General features: G+C 41.7%; 1 protein-coding gene across 1 annotated transcript; it reads left to right on the plus strand.

Moving 5' to 3' along the window:
- Positions 1-14,281: 14,281 nt before the first annotated feature.
- On the plus strand, positions 14,282-17,702 carry RPS16 (ribosomal protein S16). Its single transcript, XM_068401286.1, has 6 exons — positions 14,282-14,381; positions 14,469-14,524; positions 15,254-15,355; positions 16,099-16,195; positions 17,326-17,373; positions 17,501-17,702. The coding sequence occupies exons 2-6, from the start codon at positions 14,477-14,479 to the stop codon at positions 17,644-17,646; spliced, it is 441 nt and encodes a 146-aa protein (XP_068257387.1). The 5' UTR covers positions 14,282-14,381; positions 14,469-14,476; the 3' UTR covers positions 17,647-17,702.
- Positions 17,703-18,010: the final 308 nt, after the last annotated feature.

Raw genomic sequence — 18,010 nt, forward strand, 5'->3', positions numbered from 1 at the left:
GTCCCCTGGGGGGTCAGGAGCAGACTCAGAGCGCAGACTGGGATCAGCATTGCTCCCAGACCTGCCTCCTGTGCTCAGACCACTTCTGTTGTTTGCAGTTTTTAAACAAACAATGCTAGTGACCCCAACAGTCTCCAAGAAAGACTAACAAAATGGTGATGAGACTGCTAGCAGTAAAGTTATTCTTCTATTTCCAGATGGGTTACTAGAAGTGAAGACAAAATTTTACATCAGCAGTGCTCCTGAAAAGTAAGATTTGATCCTAAAAACATCACCACTAATTTCAGGGGGTTTTCTGCTCACACACAGCCTAAGAGTTTGACGAGATCAGGGTCCAATTTTTACATCTCAAGCACCACTATCTTCAGTGGACTTGTATTATAAACAACGAAAAGTACATTTTGAAGAAGAATGGGCTATGCTTGCATTCCTGCAAAGATAAACTGCCTAAACTCTGTGTACAGAATTTACCTTGTCTCCTTCAGACATCCTGTGGCCAGCATGGCCCAGCCAGGCCAGAGATGATGCTCAGCCTCTCTGCATGGGCTGGAGGCTGATCTGAGGAGGTGCTTGTGCATCCTTAGTTTTTCCAACTGATGGGTGAGATTTCCTGGTGCATTCTGGCTGCCTTTTACTGCTTCAGGGATGCAGAGAAGTCAAAAAATTTAATTGCCTAATGAAGCAGGCTTTACAGTTTCTTTGCGTTGCTGGAGTGCCACAAAGCAGACTGAACAAACTAGTGAAGCTGGCCCTTTTTTATTTTTGTCAGAAAAACATGAAATACATGGGCTAAACTAACCTAACTACAGAGGTGGGTATAGCTTGTACAGGAACACATGTGTTTCAGTGTTTTGGAACGAGTCACAAGCGAGAGCCCTCATCCCTCCTGTTCTCTTTACAAGATGGCTGGGGGAGCACCGGGTGTGCAAGTAAAGCTGGCACAGCCAGGGCTCTGTCAGGGCTGTGAGATGGACGGGGACACACAGAGCGGCTGGGGCTTCCTGCCACTCTCCCGGGGCAGCAGAAACAACCTTTTGAGAACAAATAATGGGAAAAGGAAAAAAAAAAGCATATAAGCATCAATGACTATTTGCAAATGGAAGAGTCTAAACTTTAAAGGGGAGCGGAGTTCAGTGAAGGCGGCAGTAGGTGAGGGCTCAGACCAGCTGGGCCCGCAGCTCTGCCTCTCACCGCCTGCTTGTCCTTTACCAGGTCCCTTCGGCAGCCCCACAAACTTTTCTCCCCATCCACCCACCATTGGCAGGTTCCTGTTTCTTTTCAAGCCTCTTGGTTGTGGGGTGATGCCAGATGCACATGCCTAAGGGGAGGAGAACAGCAAACACTTTAGGGCGGTGGAGGCCTCTAGAGACAATTTCACTACAAATAAATACTGTGGTTATCTAAATGCCAGCAGGCATCTCACTAAAAGGGGCTTCATGTTCAAGAAAGCTGTCTGATTACTTCCAGGTTAATTTTTTTTTATTTATTTAACAAAGCAGTTTGCTGACAATATAAACTATTGGCTATAGCAGTGCTTCTCAAAGTGCCAGCTGCAGCTACAGAGGAGCCATGGGAGAGTTCAAAAGGACTGAAGCTCACAAAAAGTTAATTATTTCACAATCTTTTTATACTTAAATGGCAACAATTTAAGGCAGTAAGTATTTCCCTTGATAAGTAGGTGGTATTCAGGGCTTGCAGGATTTTCATGGAAACAGACAAATCAAAAAGAAAGCCATGCTTGCAAAAACAAAATAATAAAAAAACGTGAAACGGACCCCGTTAGCAGCCCCCAGCTCAGCCCCCATGGGATGGTGCCCCTTTGGTAAGGCACTGCCTGTGCTGGGGTCACCCTTAGCTCCCAGCTCATCCCACCTTGAGGAGCAGCCCTACTCCTCCTGCCCTCTGACAAAGTCAGCCCAAAGAGTGCTGGTTTTTTGGATCCATGTCAAAATTTATTACAACATTTTTTCAAGTATTATTTTTGAGTTAGTGAAACTAATGTAAATCAGCTGATTTCTAGTTGTTCTTTAGTGGGGATTAGTAGAGACAAATTTGAGTTAGTGCAAACACACTTCAGTTTAGCTCATCCATTATGTAATGATGGGGTCTGAGGTGCAGTTCTCACTCGGTGGAGATGGAAAAGCTGAGGGAGCTTTTGCTTTCATCTCCATGGCAGCTGGCAGTAACGCCGACCCGGTGTGATCCCCCCTTCCATGTCCCAGGAGCACTCACAGCTACGCAGGGCTGCGCACTAGCCCAGCTTCACCCTCCCCATCCCCTACCATCCACACACACTTAGATCAGCACTGAGTCTGTTCCAGGCTTGTCACAATCCTCTGACAAAGTAAAGAGAGACAAGGGTCTACAGGACCCTGATGATGACGGAAGTTGCAAAGGCCACTTTAAGTGAACTGATTTCAAATCTAGCTCAAATTAGAAGGGCAGGAGGGCTGATCACTAGATAGTTATGCAATGGTCACATGTGCAACCATCAGCTGGTCCTTACAGTGTAGTTCAAGTGGCATGAGCTGGCACTGTAAAAGGTGTAAACCCTCTGTCTGACGTAAACCCTCTGCCCAGTCTTTCCTCTGCAGAGTTAATGCAGGAATAGCATAAAGTGCATTTTGAGATTACTTTCTCATTCTCAGAAGAGCTCACAAAGTGGTTGTTTCTTTTGGATGTTTGGGAAAGAATAACTACATATATTCTTTAGAGCAGAGTTATATCATTTGGACCAGAGCTACCTATTGAAGAGTTGTCACATTGTTACTTAGGGACATATCCCAACAAAATTTGAAATCCAAACATGCAGATGTTAACAGGAACCTAGAGACTTTAGATAAAATGTGCATTGCAAACTCTAAACAGAGAAGTGTGCACTGACACTGCTTTATATAAAGCAAGATTTCAGTTGCTACAGTTTCCAAATGGCCATATTTTGTGAGCAATCAATAAAGGCACTGAATCAAAATTAAATCAGGAAGACTGACAGGAACCTTGCAGCTTCTGATGCTGAAGACACGGGTTCTGTGCATGTTCAGTCAGAACTATTGGTTAGTTTGTTTAAGTCTTTGTATTCAGAGGATTTGATAATTGCATAAAGGAAATTCATGCATGCACAGGCTGAGATCACACAGACACAAGATGGTCTTTTTTTTCTTTTTCCACAAATGATGGTTTGACTTTTTGCGCTATTGAAAGGCAAGTATCCTGTCCAGCTCATATGAGATACAGCTAACTGCAAAAGATTATGTTCAGAATGATAAATCACTATATTACATTTTAATATTTTATTGAAGCATGGTTAAAATCATTTTTATTACATGTGAACTGTATGAATGTGTTAAAAATTAATACAATATGGAAAATCGCAAGTCTTCTATGATTTTAATTAAAAAGGTATAAACACCAAATACGTTAAAATCAAACTACAACAGTTTTGAAACCTGATGCTGTCTATGGATAACAAAAAATTATTTATATCAGTCAGCTTCATATGATATGGCAAAAATACATAATTGTCATTAAACTGATTTTGGGATAACGGAAGATTGTGAAAAGTGTGCGAAAAGTTATGTTGATGGCTTATCTAAATGTCACTGACCATGGAATGGAATTACATGGTAGAGATTATATGGGCATTTTTTGTCAAAATACTTTAACTCTTAAAATAAACGACTAGCAACTGAGTCCAGAATGCACAATAAACAGACTTGAAGAGCTTGTAACTCCAGTCGTAAAAAAAAAAAAAAAGGAAAAGAAAAAGTGTTTATATAAGAATAACAGTTCAGAGTATCTTTAAATCCAATAGAATACATTCTTTCGGTCCTTAATACTCTGCTGCTTTTGTCCCAAGCACAGCCCTGGCCTGTGAGATAATGGACCTGTTTGCTTTCAGCCCCTACCAAATAATGGATTTGCTAGAACAGAGAGGGCTACTCCCCTCGATACAGAGACCATGCCTGATGGAAAATAAATGTTCCAAAGGCTTCCAGTGACAATGAACAGAAGTCCTATTTTCAAAAGTCACAGATACTTTAAAAAGTCTAATCTAATTAACTTTCAATTAGACATAGACTACAAATCTATGTCATTCTGCAAACAGAACTCCGGCTCCTAAGTTACTTAAAGGCAGAGGTTTTCTATTCCTTTGGGAGTTAGGCACCTAAATGCCAGATATATTTTAAACGTTTTTGAAACCTGGGGTTCACTTCCCATCTAACTACTGATTTCTGTGTGGTATAAAGTCACCAGAGTTTGTATTTCCATACTTATATTACTCTCCAAACTCCTTCATTTGACGAGACTTTGCAAGCTTGCATCAACAGCAACTTCCACCATGTAAGACTACAGGCAACGATCATAGAATCATTTCGGTTAGAAAGGACCTTTAAGATCATTGAGTACAACCATAAAATGCCAAGTCCACCACTAAACCACATCCCTAAGCACCACGTCTACAGGTCTTTTAAATACGTCCAGGGATGGTGACTCCACCACAAACCTTCGGTGAAGACATTTTTCTTGATATCCAATCTAAACCTCACCTGGTGCAACTTGAGGCCGTTTCCTCTCATCCTATTGCTCGTTATCTGGGAGAAGAGACTGACACCTGCCTCACTACAACCTCCTTTCAGGTAGTTGTAGAGAGCGATAGGGTCTCCCCTGAGCCTCCTTTTCTCCAGGCTAAACCACCCCAGTTCCCCCAGCCACTCCTCATAAGGCTTGTGCTCTAGACCCTTCACCAGCTTCGTTGCCCTCCTCTGGACTCGCTCCAGCACCTCAATGTCTTTCTTGTAGTGAGGGGCCCAAAACTGAACACAGTATTTGAGGTGCAACGTAGTATTTGAGGTGCAACGATGATCACTGTGGGAGGATTCCTGCTCACTGTTCTAACTAATATCAACATACTATGTAGTTGATACACAGTATTTTTATTCCTCATGAAGTAAACGTGCCAAACTCAGAGATTCCCATGGAGCCCAAAGCAGCATCTGACCTACGGAAGTGAAACAACATCCAAGGTGCCTATTAGAGCATGAAGGGTCATGTACAAAGCATGCATATCTCACACTGTGAGAAGTGTCTTGCTTTGGCAAGGCATTATTATTTCTCCAGTGTCCATTCAATGTCTGTATTCAATAACTAGAGGAAAATTCTACTTAATTTCTTTTACAGTTTGAAATGCATATGGGTCTCCTGTTCCCTTGGGGAACTATAATTTCTGTGTTGATGTGCTTAGTGGTTTTTTTTTTCCCCAGCTCAGTTTTTTCTCATATTGAGATATTGTACTTTCTCCTTGATTTTGATTGCCATAAAATTGAGTCATTTTTATTTTTAAAAGTACATATTTTCCTCTTGTTGTAGTTCATAGATGCAATGCTAGTGCCGTAATTTCTATGATATCCATTCTGAAAAGATAACACTTTCCCAGAAAAATCATGAGGTGGTCTTTCTAACATTTAGATCAGTCTGACACTTTTGCTCTGTATTTTCTGAATCTCCAGAGCTCTACTGAGCACTCATAACCCTTAAAGAACACTTTTATAAAACAAATAGCTGAACAAGAATATGGATAAGATGAAATTTTCAGCAAAGCTGAAATTTGGATGGAATGTAAATAGGAAGAGAGTCCAGAATGGATCTCTGTTGAAGAGGTTTTTACAGTTTAGGTGGATGATAAAAGTTCATGCATCTGTTATTTTTTAACTACATTTAAGAAAGTAACCAAAGCAATTTATTTTGCTTTTTATTCTGCTAATCACAATATATGTTTCACTATGCCTCACCTATGTTAAATTGTGGAAATACACTTTCCAGAAATACTTTTTTCTACGATCAGCAAGAAGCTATAGGTAGCGCTGTCAGAAAAAAAATTTAAAAAAAAATCTGAGTCAAAAGCTCCTGTGAAATTATGACATCAGCACTCAAAAAAGATTTGTGTTAAGACATTATAGATGATAAGCTACTATGACTGCTGTGTTGCTGGAGGCTGCTGCCTGAGTAGTAGAGCTAGGGTAAGGATTTTAGCCTCAGATGTTGACTTTGCATTGAAATAATCTGGAATCCACCTATTGTTTGCCATTCTGTCAGAGAACTGTTCCCCACCAGACAGGGCAACAGTTTCTTGGAGTGAAGAAGCACATTCTGGAGCACAGCTGAATGACTAGAGATGACAATTCACAAAACAGGGCATTTCAAGGGACCTTGAGATTTTAACCTTGAGGTTTTGATGAAGCAGCTTTTAAAAGAGAAGGAAAAGTCAGTATGCATATACTTTATAGTAAAGACAAATGTACTTTCTGGGTTTGCAGTAAAACTAAAACCAAAGGACTAGAAGGTCAATGTGGTTAACTTCATAGATACTCTGAAGGAGAGTGAGTTTCTAGTTGAAACCCATCAGTAACAGCCTACAGTCTCTCTCCTAATTTCCTCTAATATTTGTCAACTCCTGTGTTACATTTTGTCTTCCCGAGACTCTAAATTCTTCTGAGCAAGGACTGTATATTCCTGTGCAATTTTATGACACGTAACAAAAGCTGCTCATAATCCTCACTAAAGCCTTTGGGTGCTGCTGCAGTAAAAAGAAGAAACACCATGTACAAGAGCAGCCAACAAGTATCTCAGTGATGTAATTATGATATTTCTATTGAAAGGACAATGGACTTACATTTGTATGAATGTTCCAGTCCATCATCATAGGACATGTATAGAATTATTTTACTTTGTGTGCGAAACCTTCTCTAGAAGAACAAAGTACCTCACTAAATGTGAACTTTGTCTGCATAAATAAAACCATCTGGTTTGCTGTCTAACCATCTGGTTTGCCTAAAGTTTGTAGTCTCCTGAGTGTTACTCACAGGCCCACATATGATCAAGCCTCCACAGACATTTTTATTTGGTAAAAGCTTTCCCACAGCACTTTATTTTTTCTATCTGTTTTTGATCTTGTAAAAAAATGTCATTTTAATATGTGTGTTGTAATACTGCATGTGTTTGTGTTTCTGTGAACTGTGTGTAGATCTTCTAGTGCGTAGATATTACGGGCTAGATTCTCTTGGGAATAGTGGAGGAAAGAACTACAGAAGAGCCATTTGGAGATACCAGACCCTACAATTTCTTCACCACTGTCCTGGAAGAAAAGGCTAGGTGAGGGTGAGCAGATTATTTTAAAATGCATCAGCTATTAGCATGTAACAAGGCACTGAAAACTGACCTCTCTCAGTTCAAGAGCTACAGCTGGTAACAGGTAACAACCACTTTGTCAATCCTACTCCAGATGGGGACTCTGCTGGGTTTGACAGCTCCATGACTCCTGGCAGCATGCAGCGTCCTGATAACCTAGCCATATTCAGCCCTGTGTGAATAAAATGTATTATTATTTTCCCTTAATGCTACAAGCTAGACAGTCACTACGTTTCTGCTCGCTCTCTCTGCTTCATAAACACAAGATTTTCCATCCAGAGCCCTTACAAGGCCTTGCCAAAAGGGTTCATTCTCCTTCAGAGTTCAATTGCTCCACTTTCTGGAGAAAATGTCTCAGTTCTCTGGTAGGTCAGTAAGTACACAACAGTTCATGAGCTCTGATACTTCTGCCTTATCTCCCCTCTTACCACAGGCAATGGAAAATGTTTCCCTTGAAACAACAGATTCAAAATCAGAAATAGAAATGACCTCAGTAGAGATGAACATAACTTCACAGAAACCCACCTCTTTCTGCTCTAAACCACGATTCATGTTTCAGCAAATTAAGCACGTGCATAATTGCCTATTTCTGCAGTCAATAACAATAATTGTACCTTTTCATCTACCTAGAAGACAGAAACTTTCTGTATGCGTTACATCAAAAGTGAGATTTAAAAAGAAATATAGATTTACAGATCGTGGAGTGTGATATCGTATTTGTAATCTGAACATAACTAAAGCAACTGGGGCAAACACCCCTGTATTTTAGAGATGTGCACAATAGGCGTCCATTTCTATGGTCACTCTTCCTCAAATTTCTTTAACATAGAAAAGTAGGAAGGATCCCAACAGGCCTGCGGAAGCTAAGATCCAGGACAACACCTCTCTCTGCAGAAGAGTTGAGAGAGGGCAGCTGGATCCCACTGGACCCTGCTGTGTTTAGTTTCTAAAAAAGGGAACTAAACCGAGAAGCAGCCTCCAGGGGCAGCAAAATACAGCAGGAAGCTTAGAGACGCTGTTCTGTTCTAAAAAAATAAATTGTTTCATGTACGTGATTCTATTTACTTGTTAGCTTATTTGTCTAGCTTGGGGGCACTGGGTTGTTGCCCAGTCAGCTTCTTACAACTTTGATTCCTGTTGACATAGCAAAGTGTGAGTATATGAGCTCACGCATGCATACTTAAGAGCAGCTTCTGTGGATGTACAGGAGAAGAGTTTTAAGTAATTCTAATTTACTGTCACTAAATTTCCCTAAAGCCTTCTATACTGCAAGAGAGGTTGAACATAGATGAAGTCATATTCCAAATCTAAGTCCTAGATTTTTAGCTTTTATCCTTTAATTTATGGACAGATTATAAAATGAGCCGTTAATACACTATCACCTTCCAGCTAAACTATGTTAACTGATAATATGAATTTCCAGCCATTTTAAATAGGATGCATGTTGTAACTTTAAGTCACAACATTTTATCAGATTCCAGCAACAAGCCAGGTAACAGAGCTAAAACAATGAGACTTAATATCTGTCTATATGTTCAGATCCAAGATGGGCTTTGTATGTCTTTTGTTTAGTGTACTGACAGAGCTACCCTATTCATTCAAAACTAAAGTCAAGACAATCATTAATTGTGATTTTTCCCAAGTAGCAATGCTGAGTGGGTCCTGAGTAACCTATTGTATTGCTAACTATTTACATACACTGAATTTCAGTGTGAATATGCCTATCACTGTATCAATTTCTACATTACAAATTGACTCGTGTTTTCAATCTCAGTGTGACATTAACGTTTATAATTGCAAATGGGAGTCAGTATTCACACCAATCAGGACAATCCACATCCTTATGTTCCAGAACTTACATTATAGAGCTTCCTTAGAGAAGGATAACTAAACCAAAATTTTTGCTTTAGATTTTAAATATTTTCTTAGGAAAAAAGTATTTATTAATACAAAAATCTTGTGTGATCCTTATTTGTTTTCAGAACATATTTCCAAGAGCTGGGAAGATTTGTTTTCTGGCATGCATCAAACATTTTTCCATTGGTCACAGCATTCTTGCACTAATTGAGTTTAGAAAACTCTTCAGCTGCTGCCTGGATGAATATGATCTGTGAAAAGCAAGCATCAGAAATAATGGGATCCATTAGCTAATTACACTTTATCATCAAACACGCATCAGTTGCAAAATGTAATATGAGAACTATATTCTGGTATCCCAGATCTTTCAGATTGTAAAAGCTGCCATAAAAAAAAAAGCACGTCAGTATCATCTTTCCTGAAATACTTCATACTTCTCAGTGAAGGAACCCACTGATTTTCAAAAAGTATAAATCTGTACAAGACAGAAACCTTCTGAAGCGTATGGAGATGATTTTGCTGTCTAAAGTAAAAACTTCAGGCAATATGCTTTATCATGCATGAAATATGAACAAATCTTTTCCCTGGTTAAAATTATCCACCCTGCTAAAATAAAAACCCCTACAATCTATAATTCAATTTGCAAATTGGGATGTTTTGGTAGAAGGCATGGATTTTTTTTAATGTTATTATGGACTACGTAGAGAATATTTCTTCATATTTCCCCTAAATGCCCCTTTACTTCTACAATTATTTTTTTTTAAAATTTTCTGTCACAACATATGTAGAAGTAACTGACCATTTTTTGCCTAGCTCTCACCTTTCTATTAATGCTTCAGATATGACATGAGGAAGATAATCTCACTAATTCTCACACTATTTTTCCATGGTGAGCATTTTCTCTCCTTTAAACAGGAGGAAATTTAGAGTCACATTACAGCTGGCCCTGTTAACATATTGACCTTGACTCTTTGTTGCCTTACACTCTCAGTATCTACATACTTCTGTGTTAAGTGGAAGCTAAACTGCCATCCTCTTGGAATGTTTACCTTTTGAACTTACATATGAATTTGATTTGAAAGATGACAAGGTTCAAGTGGATAACCAACATCATGATTTCACATAGAAGTCCAGTTACTTGCTATTTTAAATTCCAAACTACATAAAATCCCAGAAAAAAAAAAAAACAACACACAAACACATAAATAGCAAAAATCTTCAACAGATTTGATTCCTGCATAGGGATGCCAAATAAAATCTCTGTTAGCCTTCAAGTAACAAATAAGTATACATTTAAAATTCACTGGTTGCACTACATCAGCCTGACAGTGTTGGTGGGCAGTGGCCTGACACCCAGGTTTTCTACTGCAGCTTTCCACACACTCCACGCTGGCAAATTTCCAAACGAACAGATATAATGCTGCTCTGCTTAGCCCAGCTCACCGATTCTGCTTAGTCCACATTTGCCCATCTCCTGCCATTCCCTTCCTGCCCTCCTCCCCATCGAGCCATGTTTCCTACACAACGTTTGTGCTCTTGTTGCAAAGCGAGGAAATAACCGGAGACATCGTCGGAGACTTTCCCCTATAGCGCTATGCCCTGCTGCCGTACCCTAGCTGTTTCCAGCAAACTGGCAGAGCAGCAGTGTGTGTGCCTGGTCTGGGGGAGGACAGCAGGTCACAGCAGCATCTGACACCACAGCCTGCAATGAGGTCAAAGCGGCTCCAGTGCAGGAGGTCAGGCAGCCAGAGACTCTCAATCCCTCAAAGCCTCACTAAACATCCATGTAAAACATTTAGTAGTTGTAAGATGCTTGTTGGCACAAAGATACACAAGAGATCATCTGTTAGTACAATACAGAATCCCTGTGAAATCAAGCATTTGGACTTGAGTCAAATCCAAGTATTTTTCCTCCTCTTAGGAAATAACATGCTCTGTCAAGATGGGTTCAAACCTGCCAGCTTCCTCTTGAAATGCTGTTTCTGGTAAGAGTAGTTTACCAGCAAATATGTCTTAATTTCTCTGGGCCTGATTATTCACTGTTTTGCATGCTGTATAACTCTTCACATGGGTGCAAAGTCAGGTTAAAAAAAAAAAGGGCTGCCAAACACGTGCCTCACATTCCACAGGTGCAATTATTTTACAAATAAAAAGGAAGTGAAGACAAGAGTCTGTAGGTGGTGCTTGGAGATCCATACTATGTTATTCTTTTTGAAATCAGAGCTACACTACCATTTTAAAGTATTCTGTGCTCAGTAAAACTAAGTAGGGATATTGTTAGTGCTTGGACTTTTCTTCAAAGTATAGTATCTTACCTGAGGTTTTTTTCCCAGTCTGGTATCTTTCTGTTTCATTTGTATATGGTGATATTTATGAACTAATTCTTTCTTCCCATGTTACAGCCTAATTTCTGTGGTAGGTGGTTTCTAAATGCCTTTTCGTTCCTATTCCCCTTTTTATGCTAGAAAGCAAAGGAAACACACAGCACAAAGCCTTTAACCTTATCTGCCAGGCAACACTATCAATATACTTTGGTTATCTTCTTATTTTGCTAACAGAAAACAAAAAGATACATATGTGTAGGCGTCTTTGTTTAGCCTGCACCCAGGGCTAAACAATAACAGATTTTCTCTCACCCAATGTCCCTTCCCTAGCCAAAGAAGGAAATTGGGAAAGAAAGGTAGACTCATGGGTTAAAATTGAACAGATTTAATAAAATAATCAGTATCAACAATAACACAAAACACACAAAAGTATACTTAGCTACAGCATTGCAGCAGGTTGTTCCAGGAATACCAATCATTGGCAATGAAAAAAAAGTACTACTAGAAGAGAGAAGAGCAAAAAGAGCCCTACCTCTCCCCCAAGCTTTCCCTTTTGTAGTGAACTTAATGTCAATGATATAGAATACACCTGTGGGCCAGCCTGGGTCACTGCCCTGGATTTAACTGCTAAGGGCCTTGATCACCATGGCTGGCCACAAACTGAAATCAAATCCACATGAAAGCAGGACAGTAGGCATATCACTGGTTTTATACACAGGCTCTTCTAAGATGAATGTTTGCAGTTCCAGCAAGAGGGTATGGCAGATGAACACCCAAATGAGGATGAATGTTGAAGGATCTAAGAAAGAACGCTCTCAAAATGTAAGCATTATACAAACAGACATTTGAAAACTCTGTATTTAATGGTGTACTTGGTATAAAACACAGGTCTTCATTAGCAGACTTCAGATAATCCCTACAAAAAGAACAGATTTAGATTTGCTTTCTTTTACTTTAAAAGTGCCCTGAACACCCGGCAAAACTCTACTAATAGCTCACCTTGGGGTTAGTAAGTCGTCTTAGGTTGAACCTTTTTGTCTAACTGGGTTAATTAGGTATTATGTTTTTTCTTTTTTCACCTAAATAAAAGTTTTGTAATGTCTAATATTTCAGCTCCTGCAGCTGCTTTCATTATGCAAATAAAAGATCTCCCGTATACAGAGCCACTTATTTTCACCAAATATGTACAAGCTAAATTGGTTTTGAAATTTCCATTCTTCGGTGAAAACTAACTGAAATTGTCCAACAAGCTGGCGACCATTCCCCTTTCCCCCAGTGATGGGGAGAGTAGATTAGATAGACACATGTGACTGCATAAACACCGTTCCTTAGGAAACAGCCTTAAAAAAACCCCCACTTTTTGGGTCACATGTTAAAGCTTCGTACAATTGGGGTTTGAAATGTGCTAAATCTTACACGCTCTGCACAGTACTATTCACTTGAATAGAACTAATCACTCAAATTACATAAAGCTAAGTGCTTGTTTAAATGCTCACACGACTGATGACTAATGTTCAGTATTTAAAATCCTGTCCAAAGACAAAGAAACTGATTGTTTCATTTGAGTAGTCAACTTTCTAATTAATCATAGAAATTTAAATCTTCATCAACAGATTCTGCTTTTGTCCTTCTGGAAAGTTTTGCATACTAAACGCCAAGCCTTAAAAGTAAAATATTTTCAGTCTGAAACTGACTTAAATTCCATGTTTTATGACAGTTATTAAACAAGGAAAAGAGATATAAAAACTCAAATTCATGGTGCTCCGCAGATGCCCTGAATCTAAGAACTCCTTGACTTGGTCTTAAACGTAATGGTCGCTGACTATTTAAGTGGGTGTAAAGAATTGCCTGAATATGCCTTAGTGTACAATGCTAGAATAGAATACAGGGTTTAATGCTTCATCTTCTCCAGCAGTTCACCAAACTTTAAAACCAAAAAAGCTATGTAGTTTGTATGGCTCCATCTCAAGGAGGTCCCAAGAGTGACTGTAAGCCTTTCGGGGAAGGCATCATTTGTTCTCTTTACACCAGAAGCCCAGCTGGGTTCTGCTTGTCACTGAGATGCCTAACAGAAGATACGCTATGGCGTCAACACTAGATGTTCAGTAAGTAACTCAAGAAAAAGCCTCTCCGCAGGCTTCACATCCTCTTCATCCCTCTCAAGAAGTGCTTCAAGCTGCTGTAATCCAGGTCAGAGCTAGGGCAGTGACCGACCTCCCCGCCCCGTTCTAACCTCACCCGTTTGAGCACGGGCTGTGCTTCTGCCCGGTCACCTGGGGAAGGCGCCCGGGCGCCCGCCGCGCAGAGGCAGCCGCGTTCCCCCCGCGGAGCGGCGCGGAAGCCCGTCCGGCAGATTCCAAAGCAGCAGCACCAAGCCGGTGCGCGAGCCCCAGGTGCCACAAGCCGGCTTCTGGAAGGGGAACGACGCCTGCCCAGCGCTTAGGGAGGCTACCGGGGCTCCATCCCTTTACATCAGAAGGAGAAAGCGAGGCGATTCTGCGTGCGACGAAAGTCACTTTAAATAAAAACCACGGAGCAAAACGGGGATGGGGGGAAAAGACGCGGTGACCCTACACCACGGCGCCGAGGGCGAGGCGGAGAGCCGAGCCTCACAAAAGGTCCGGCCCACCCCGCTTAACCTTCCCCCGCGCGCACCGAGCCCCTCCGGCCGGCCGTAGGACCCGCGCCTATCTGCTAGCAGCCGCAGCTCCACCAGAAGGAGTCGGAGAGACCGCGGCGCGGCGCGGCCCCCCCGCCGTGCCTCCCCCCCGGGGGGCCGAGCGGAGCCCCCGGCGCGCCGTGCCCGAGGGCCGGCGGTTAACGGAAGGCGCGCACCCGCGCTCCCGGCCCGCCCAGCTCCGGGCTGCCGCAAAGCACGGCTGGGCGGGGGGAGGAGTGGCCGGGCGCTCTGCCGCACTGTCGGAAGACGGCGTTGCGCTTTGCGGCCCGGCTGCCCCTGAGAAGAGGCTGGGAAACCCCATTCGGCCTTTTCCCGGTGCCGCCGCTGAGGGGAGGGTGAGCGTCCGGGGGTCTCCGGCCCCCGCCGCCCGGCTTGCCCCCTCTCCCCCAGCAGTGCTAACGCCGCCTCCCTCTCTCTTGCAGGAGCAGTCATGCCGGCCAAGGGCCCCCTGCAGAGCGTCCAGGTCTTCGGGCGGAAGGTGAGGCCGGGCTGCCGCGGCCCGCTCCGTCTCCTCCTGGTTCTCGGGCTGGGCCGCGCCTTGTGGCCTTACGATCTCGGGGTCCCTCGGCCCCGGCTTGGGGGCAGCGGCGCCGGCTTCTTGCCAGGGCCGCGTGCGGGGCTGCTGCGCGGGAGGGCCAGCGGTGGCGAGGCCTGCTCGGTAGCTCCACGTGTCCTGCTCCGTAGGTGCCGGGGCGCGCCGTGTCCCCGGGGCCGTGCGGAGGCGGCGGGAAAGATTTGCCCTCTTAGGGAGTGGGTCTGGGTCCTCTGGGTCGGAGCTCTGCCCTCTCTCTCGGGAGCGGCTGCCCCTCGTCTCCAGGCCATCATTGCCTGTGTCTGAGAGCCATGTTGTGAGGTGGCGGTGGTGGGAAGGTAATACTGTTGGGATCCAGTGGCTTGAATAATTCTAGGTAACAGGCTCTTGCGAGGAAATGAGCCACAAAAATACCGTGTTGCAAAATGGAGAGGGTATCCTTCCCTCATTTATTTATAACTAAATCTTATAACTATATAGCATTTATAACTATAAACTAAACGTAACTTTATTAAGACGATGCCTTAATATATTGAGTGAATGGTAAGGAGTGGTACTGTTTTGTTTAGTGTGAGACGTTAGTCTTTGGCATAAAACTAAGATTTTTACATTGTTAAATAGAAATTCACTGGTGCAAAAATGAAGTGCTGTGCTAATACGTGTTTGGATTTTTAGAAAACAGCAACTGCTGTTGCCCACTGCAAGAGAGGAAATGGCCTCATTAAAGTGAATGGAAGACCTCTGGAAATGATTGAGCCCAGAACTCTGCAGTATAAAGTAAGCATCCACCCAGCCTCCCCCACCACCCTTGCATATTAAAATACTATTGTACACATAATTGCTTGGTGGTGGAGAAGAATTGCTTGCCTTGTTGACTGTAATAAACCTTTGGTTGTGTGCTACCTGATCACTTGAAATGTAGACGCTGTTGTCAGAATTCAGAAAACTGCCTTTTTATGATTGTTTTGCTGGGAGGGGTGGGTTTTTTTTTGCTTAGTTGGATTAATGTATATTAATGTAATGTGAAGCACTTCACGTCCATTTTTTAAGTTGAAATGAGGCACTTAAACCCATCCTTTTTAAGATCTTTTAGGACTTAATACAGTAGCTCTTTGAACACTGCTGAGGATCTAAAACTGGCTAGATAAATATAAAGTGTAATAAATAGTGGAGAAAAACACCCATTAGTTAGTTTTAATAACTTGATTTATTTTTCTAGTGCTGATGTAATTATGGCACTCTACTTAAACTATTTCCTTGCTCTTAATTCCCATGTACATATGCTTTGCTATTAAGATTTTTGAAACTTAAAAAGTCTTCAGGACTTCAGTAAGTTTATTTTACAACAGCACTAGTAGATGTCAGCTCTGCAAGAGGTGTACTTAACTTGGGTGTGTGTTTGTAAAATCAAGCCTTCATTTTTCAGAACATTTAATAACTTCACATTTGGTAAACCTACTAGAAGCTCTAATCCTTCTCGTCTCTGATCACAAATTTTCTTCCTGTGTTTTGTTTCCCAGCTGCTTGAACCTGTCCTCCTCCTGGGGAAGGAACGGTTTGCTGGTGTTGACATCAGAGTCCGTGTAAAGGGTGGTGGCCACGTAGCACAAATCTACGGTACGATTTTTGGTGGGATCTCCAGTGTGGGCTAGAACAGGTCAAGCCACATATTTATACGCATGAGTTCAGAATAGTAACTTGCACGTCTCGATGTTCTGTTTCTTTTTCCACTGCGCAAATGTAGTAACCAATAAGGGCTTATTGGTTATATTTTATGTGCAAAGCTGTAGCATCTAGAGTAAGTTGAATGAAGTAAATTGATGAAATTCTGCGACTGTGAAAAACAATCTTTGTGTCTTGCAGCATGACAGCACAGTTCAAGTGCAGCTGAGCACAAAGATTTTGGGAGGGGAAAAGGGGATTTATCATTAGAAATTAGATCTTTAGTTGTAAATTTTCATGTTCAGAAGCATCTTTCAGCTGACTTGCAAAACTAGGCAGTCTTATCCCCTTTCAGAGAAGATTGAGAATGTACTTGCATTAGCTGTTGGTAGAGTTGCTCTTTACAAATGGTAGATTTGTTCTGCTGTTTCAGTTTGAGTATAGGTTAGTGAAGTGGAGCTGAAGCTGCATAAAGAGCAGAGACATACTTCAGTCTCACAAGTTGATTGCTTTTCAGAAAAGATGTTCATCAAAATGCTGGTCTTTGTGTTCTAACAGATAACAGCCTAACAAAAACTTTACAGTTACTCCCATACGCCTGGTTTGAGTTCCAATTACTGTGTTAGTATGCTACAGGCTAGTTGTATTGAGGTGTGTTAGAAGAACTGCTCACACCGTCCTGTTGTCCCTTCTGCCTCCTTAGTCTTTGAACACATTGATCAAATTTACCCTTGCTGAAAAGAGCAGGCATTTCAGAGAGCTGTGTTCCCAAGGATTTTGAAAATTGACTGCTTGTAGGTAGAAGATGGCCCTGTGTTAGTACTCAGGAGAGAAGGTGATCAAGACTGCCCTTGGACAATTCCTTGGCTAGCTGGCAGTTGTCAAATCAGCACATGAACCTCTTGGCACAGATTTCTTCAGATCACCAAAGTAAAGGTCATGTGGAGTATGTGGGAGGGGAGATTAAGGAGGAAAAGGACAATTTGGCAGAAAACAAGACAGCAAGTTTGTCATAACTGGTACTTTGTGTTTTAAGTTTTAAATACATTTGCAATCCTTACTGATCCATTATCTTTTTTTAACAGCTATCCGTCAAGCTATTTCCAAAGCATTGGTGGCTTACTATCAAAAATGTAAGTTCTTTTGATTGTTGTATTAGCCTTAAACTGGAAGTGTATGGCGCAAAAATGTTAATATGGATTTGTTCCATATGAAACTTCTTAAACTGAAGATATTTTTTTTTTTTCTTGCGTGAAACAGATGTTGATGAAGCTTCCAAGAAAGAGATCAAGGATATTCTGATCCAGTATGATAGGACTCTGTTGGTTGCAGATCCTCGCCGTTGTGAGTCCAAGAAATTTGGAGGACCTGGTGCTCGTGCACGCTACCAGAAGTCTTACCGTTAAAATTGTTCTGCAGTAATGTGACATCAATAAACATGAAGAGAATTTGATAAATTTCATATTTCTAAATTGTGTTTTTCTGTGTGGGCAAGTATATTTTCCATTGTGTATTAAACTTAAGATTGATACACAAATTGATCGGTACTAAAGTGAGAGGGCTGTTGGCAGTTCTTTTTTATCCCTTCATACTAAGTCAGTCTAGATAGATAGGATCTTGGGAATAAAGAAAAGCTTTCTCCTGTTGATGAATGCGTGGCTGTCAGAACATAAAGAAGGCTTACATCCTATTTTTTTTTTGTGGGTACATGCAACAGTGTGGTAGTTCATTAGAGCTGAATTCAATCTTTGCCTTTCTGGTAAATCTCAA

The sequence above is a fragment of the Nyctibius grandis genome, chromosome 5 (genome assembly GCF_013368605.1).
Source record: "Nyctibius grandis isolate bNycGra1 chromosome 5, bNycGra1.pri, whole genome shotgun sequence".
NCBI classification, from domain to species: domain Eukaryota; kingdom Metazoa; phylum Chordata; class Aves; order Nyctibiiformes; family Nyctibiidae; genus Nyctibius; species Nyctibius grandis.

Bases quoted from the DNA above. Each gene is read 5' to 3' on its own strand.
- RPS16 (XM_068401286.1), top strand. From the start codon at position 14,477: ATGCCGGCCAAGGGCCCCCTGCAGAGCGTCCAGGTCTTCGGGCGGAAG. The intron at 15,356-16,098 runs GTAAGCATCCAC...TTTGTTTCCCAG, and splicing joins CCAGAACTCTGCAGTATAAA to CTGCTTGAACCTGTCCTCCT. The intron at 17,374-17,500 runs GTAAGTTCTTTT...TGCGTGAAACAG, and splicing joins GGTGGCTTACTATCAAAAAT to ATGTTGATGAAGCTTCCAAG.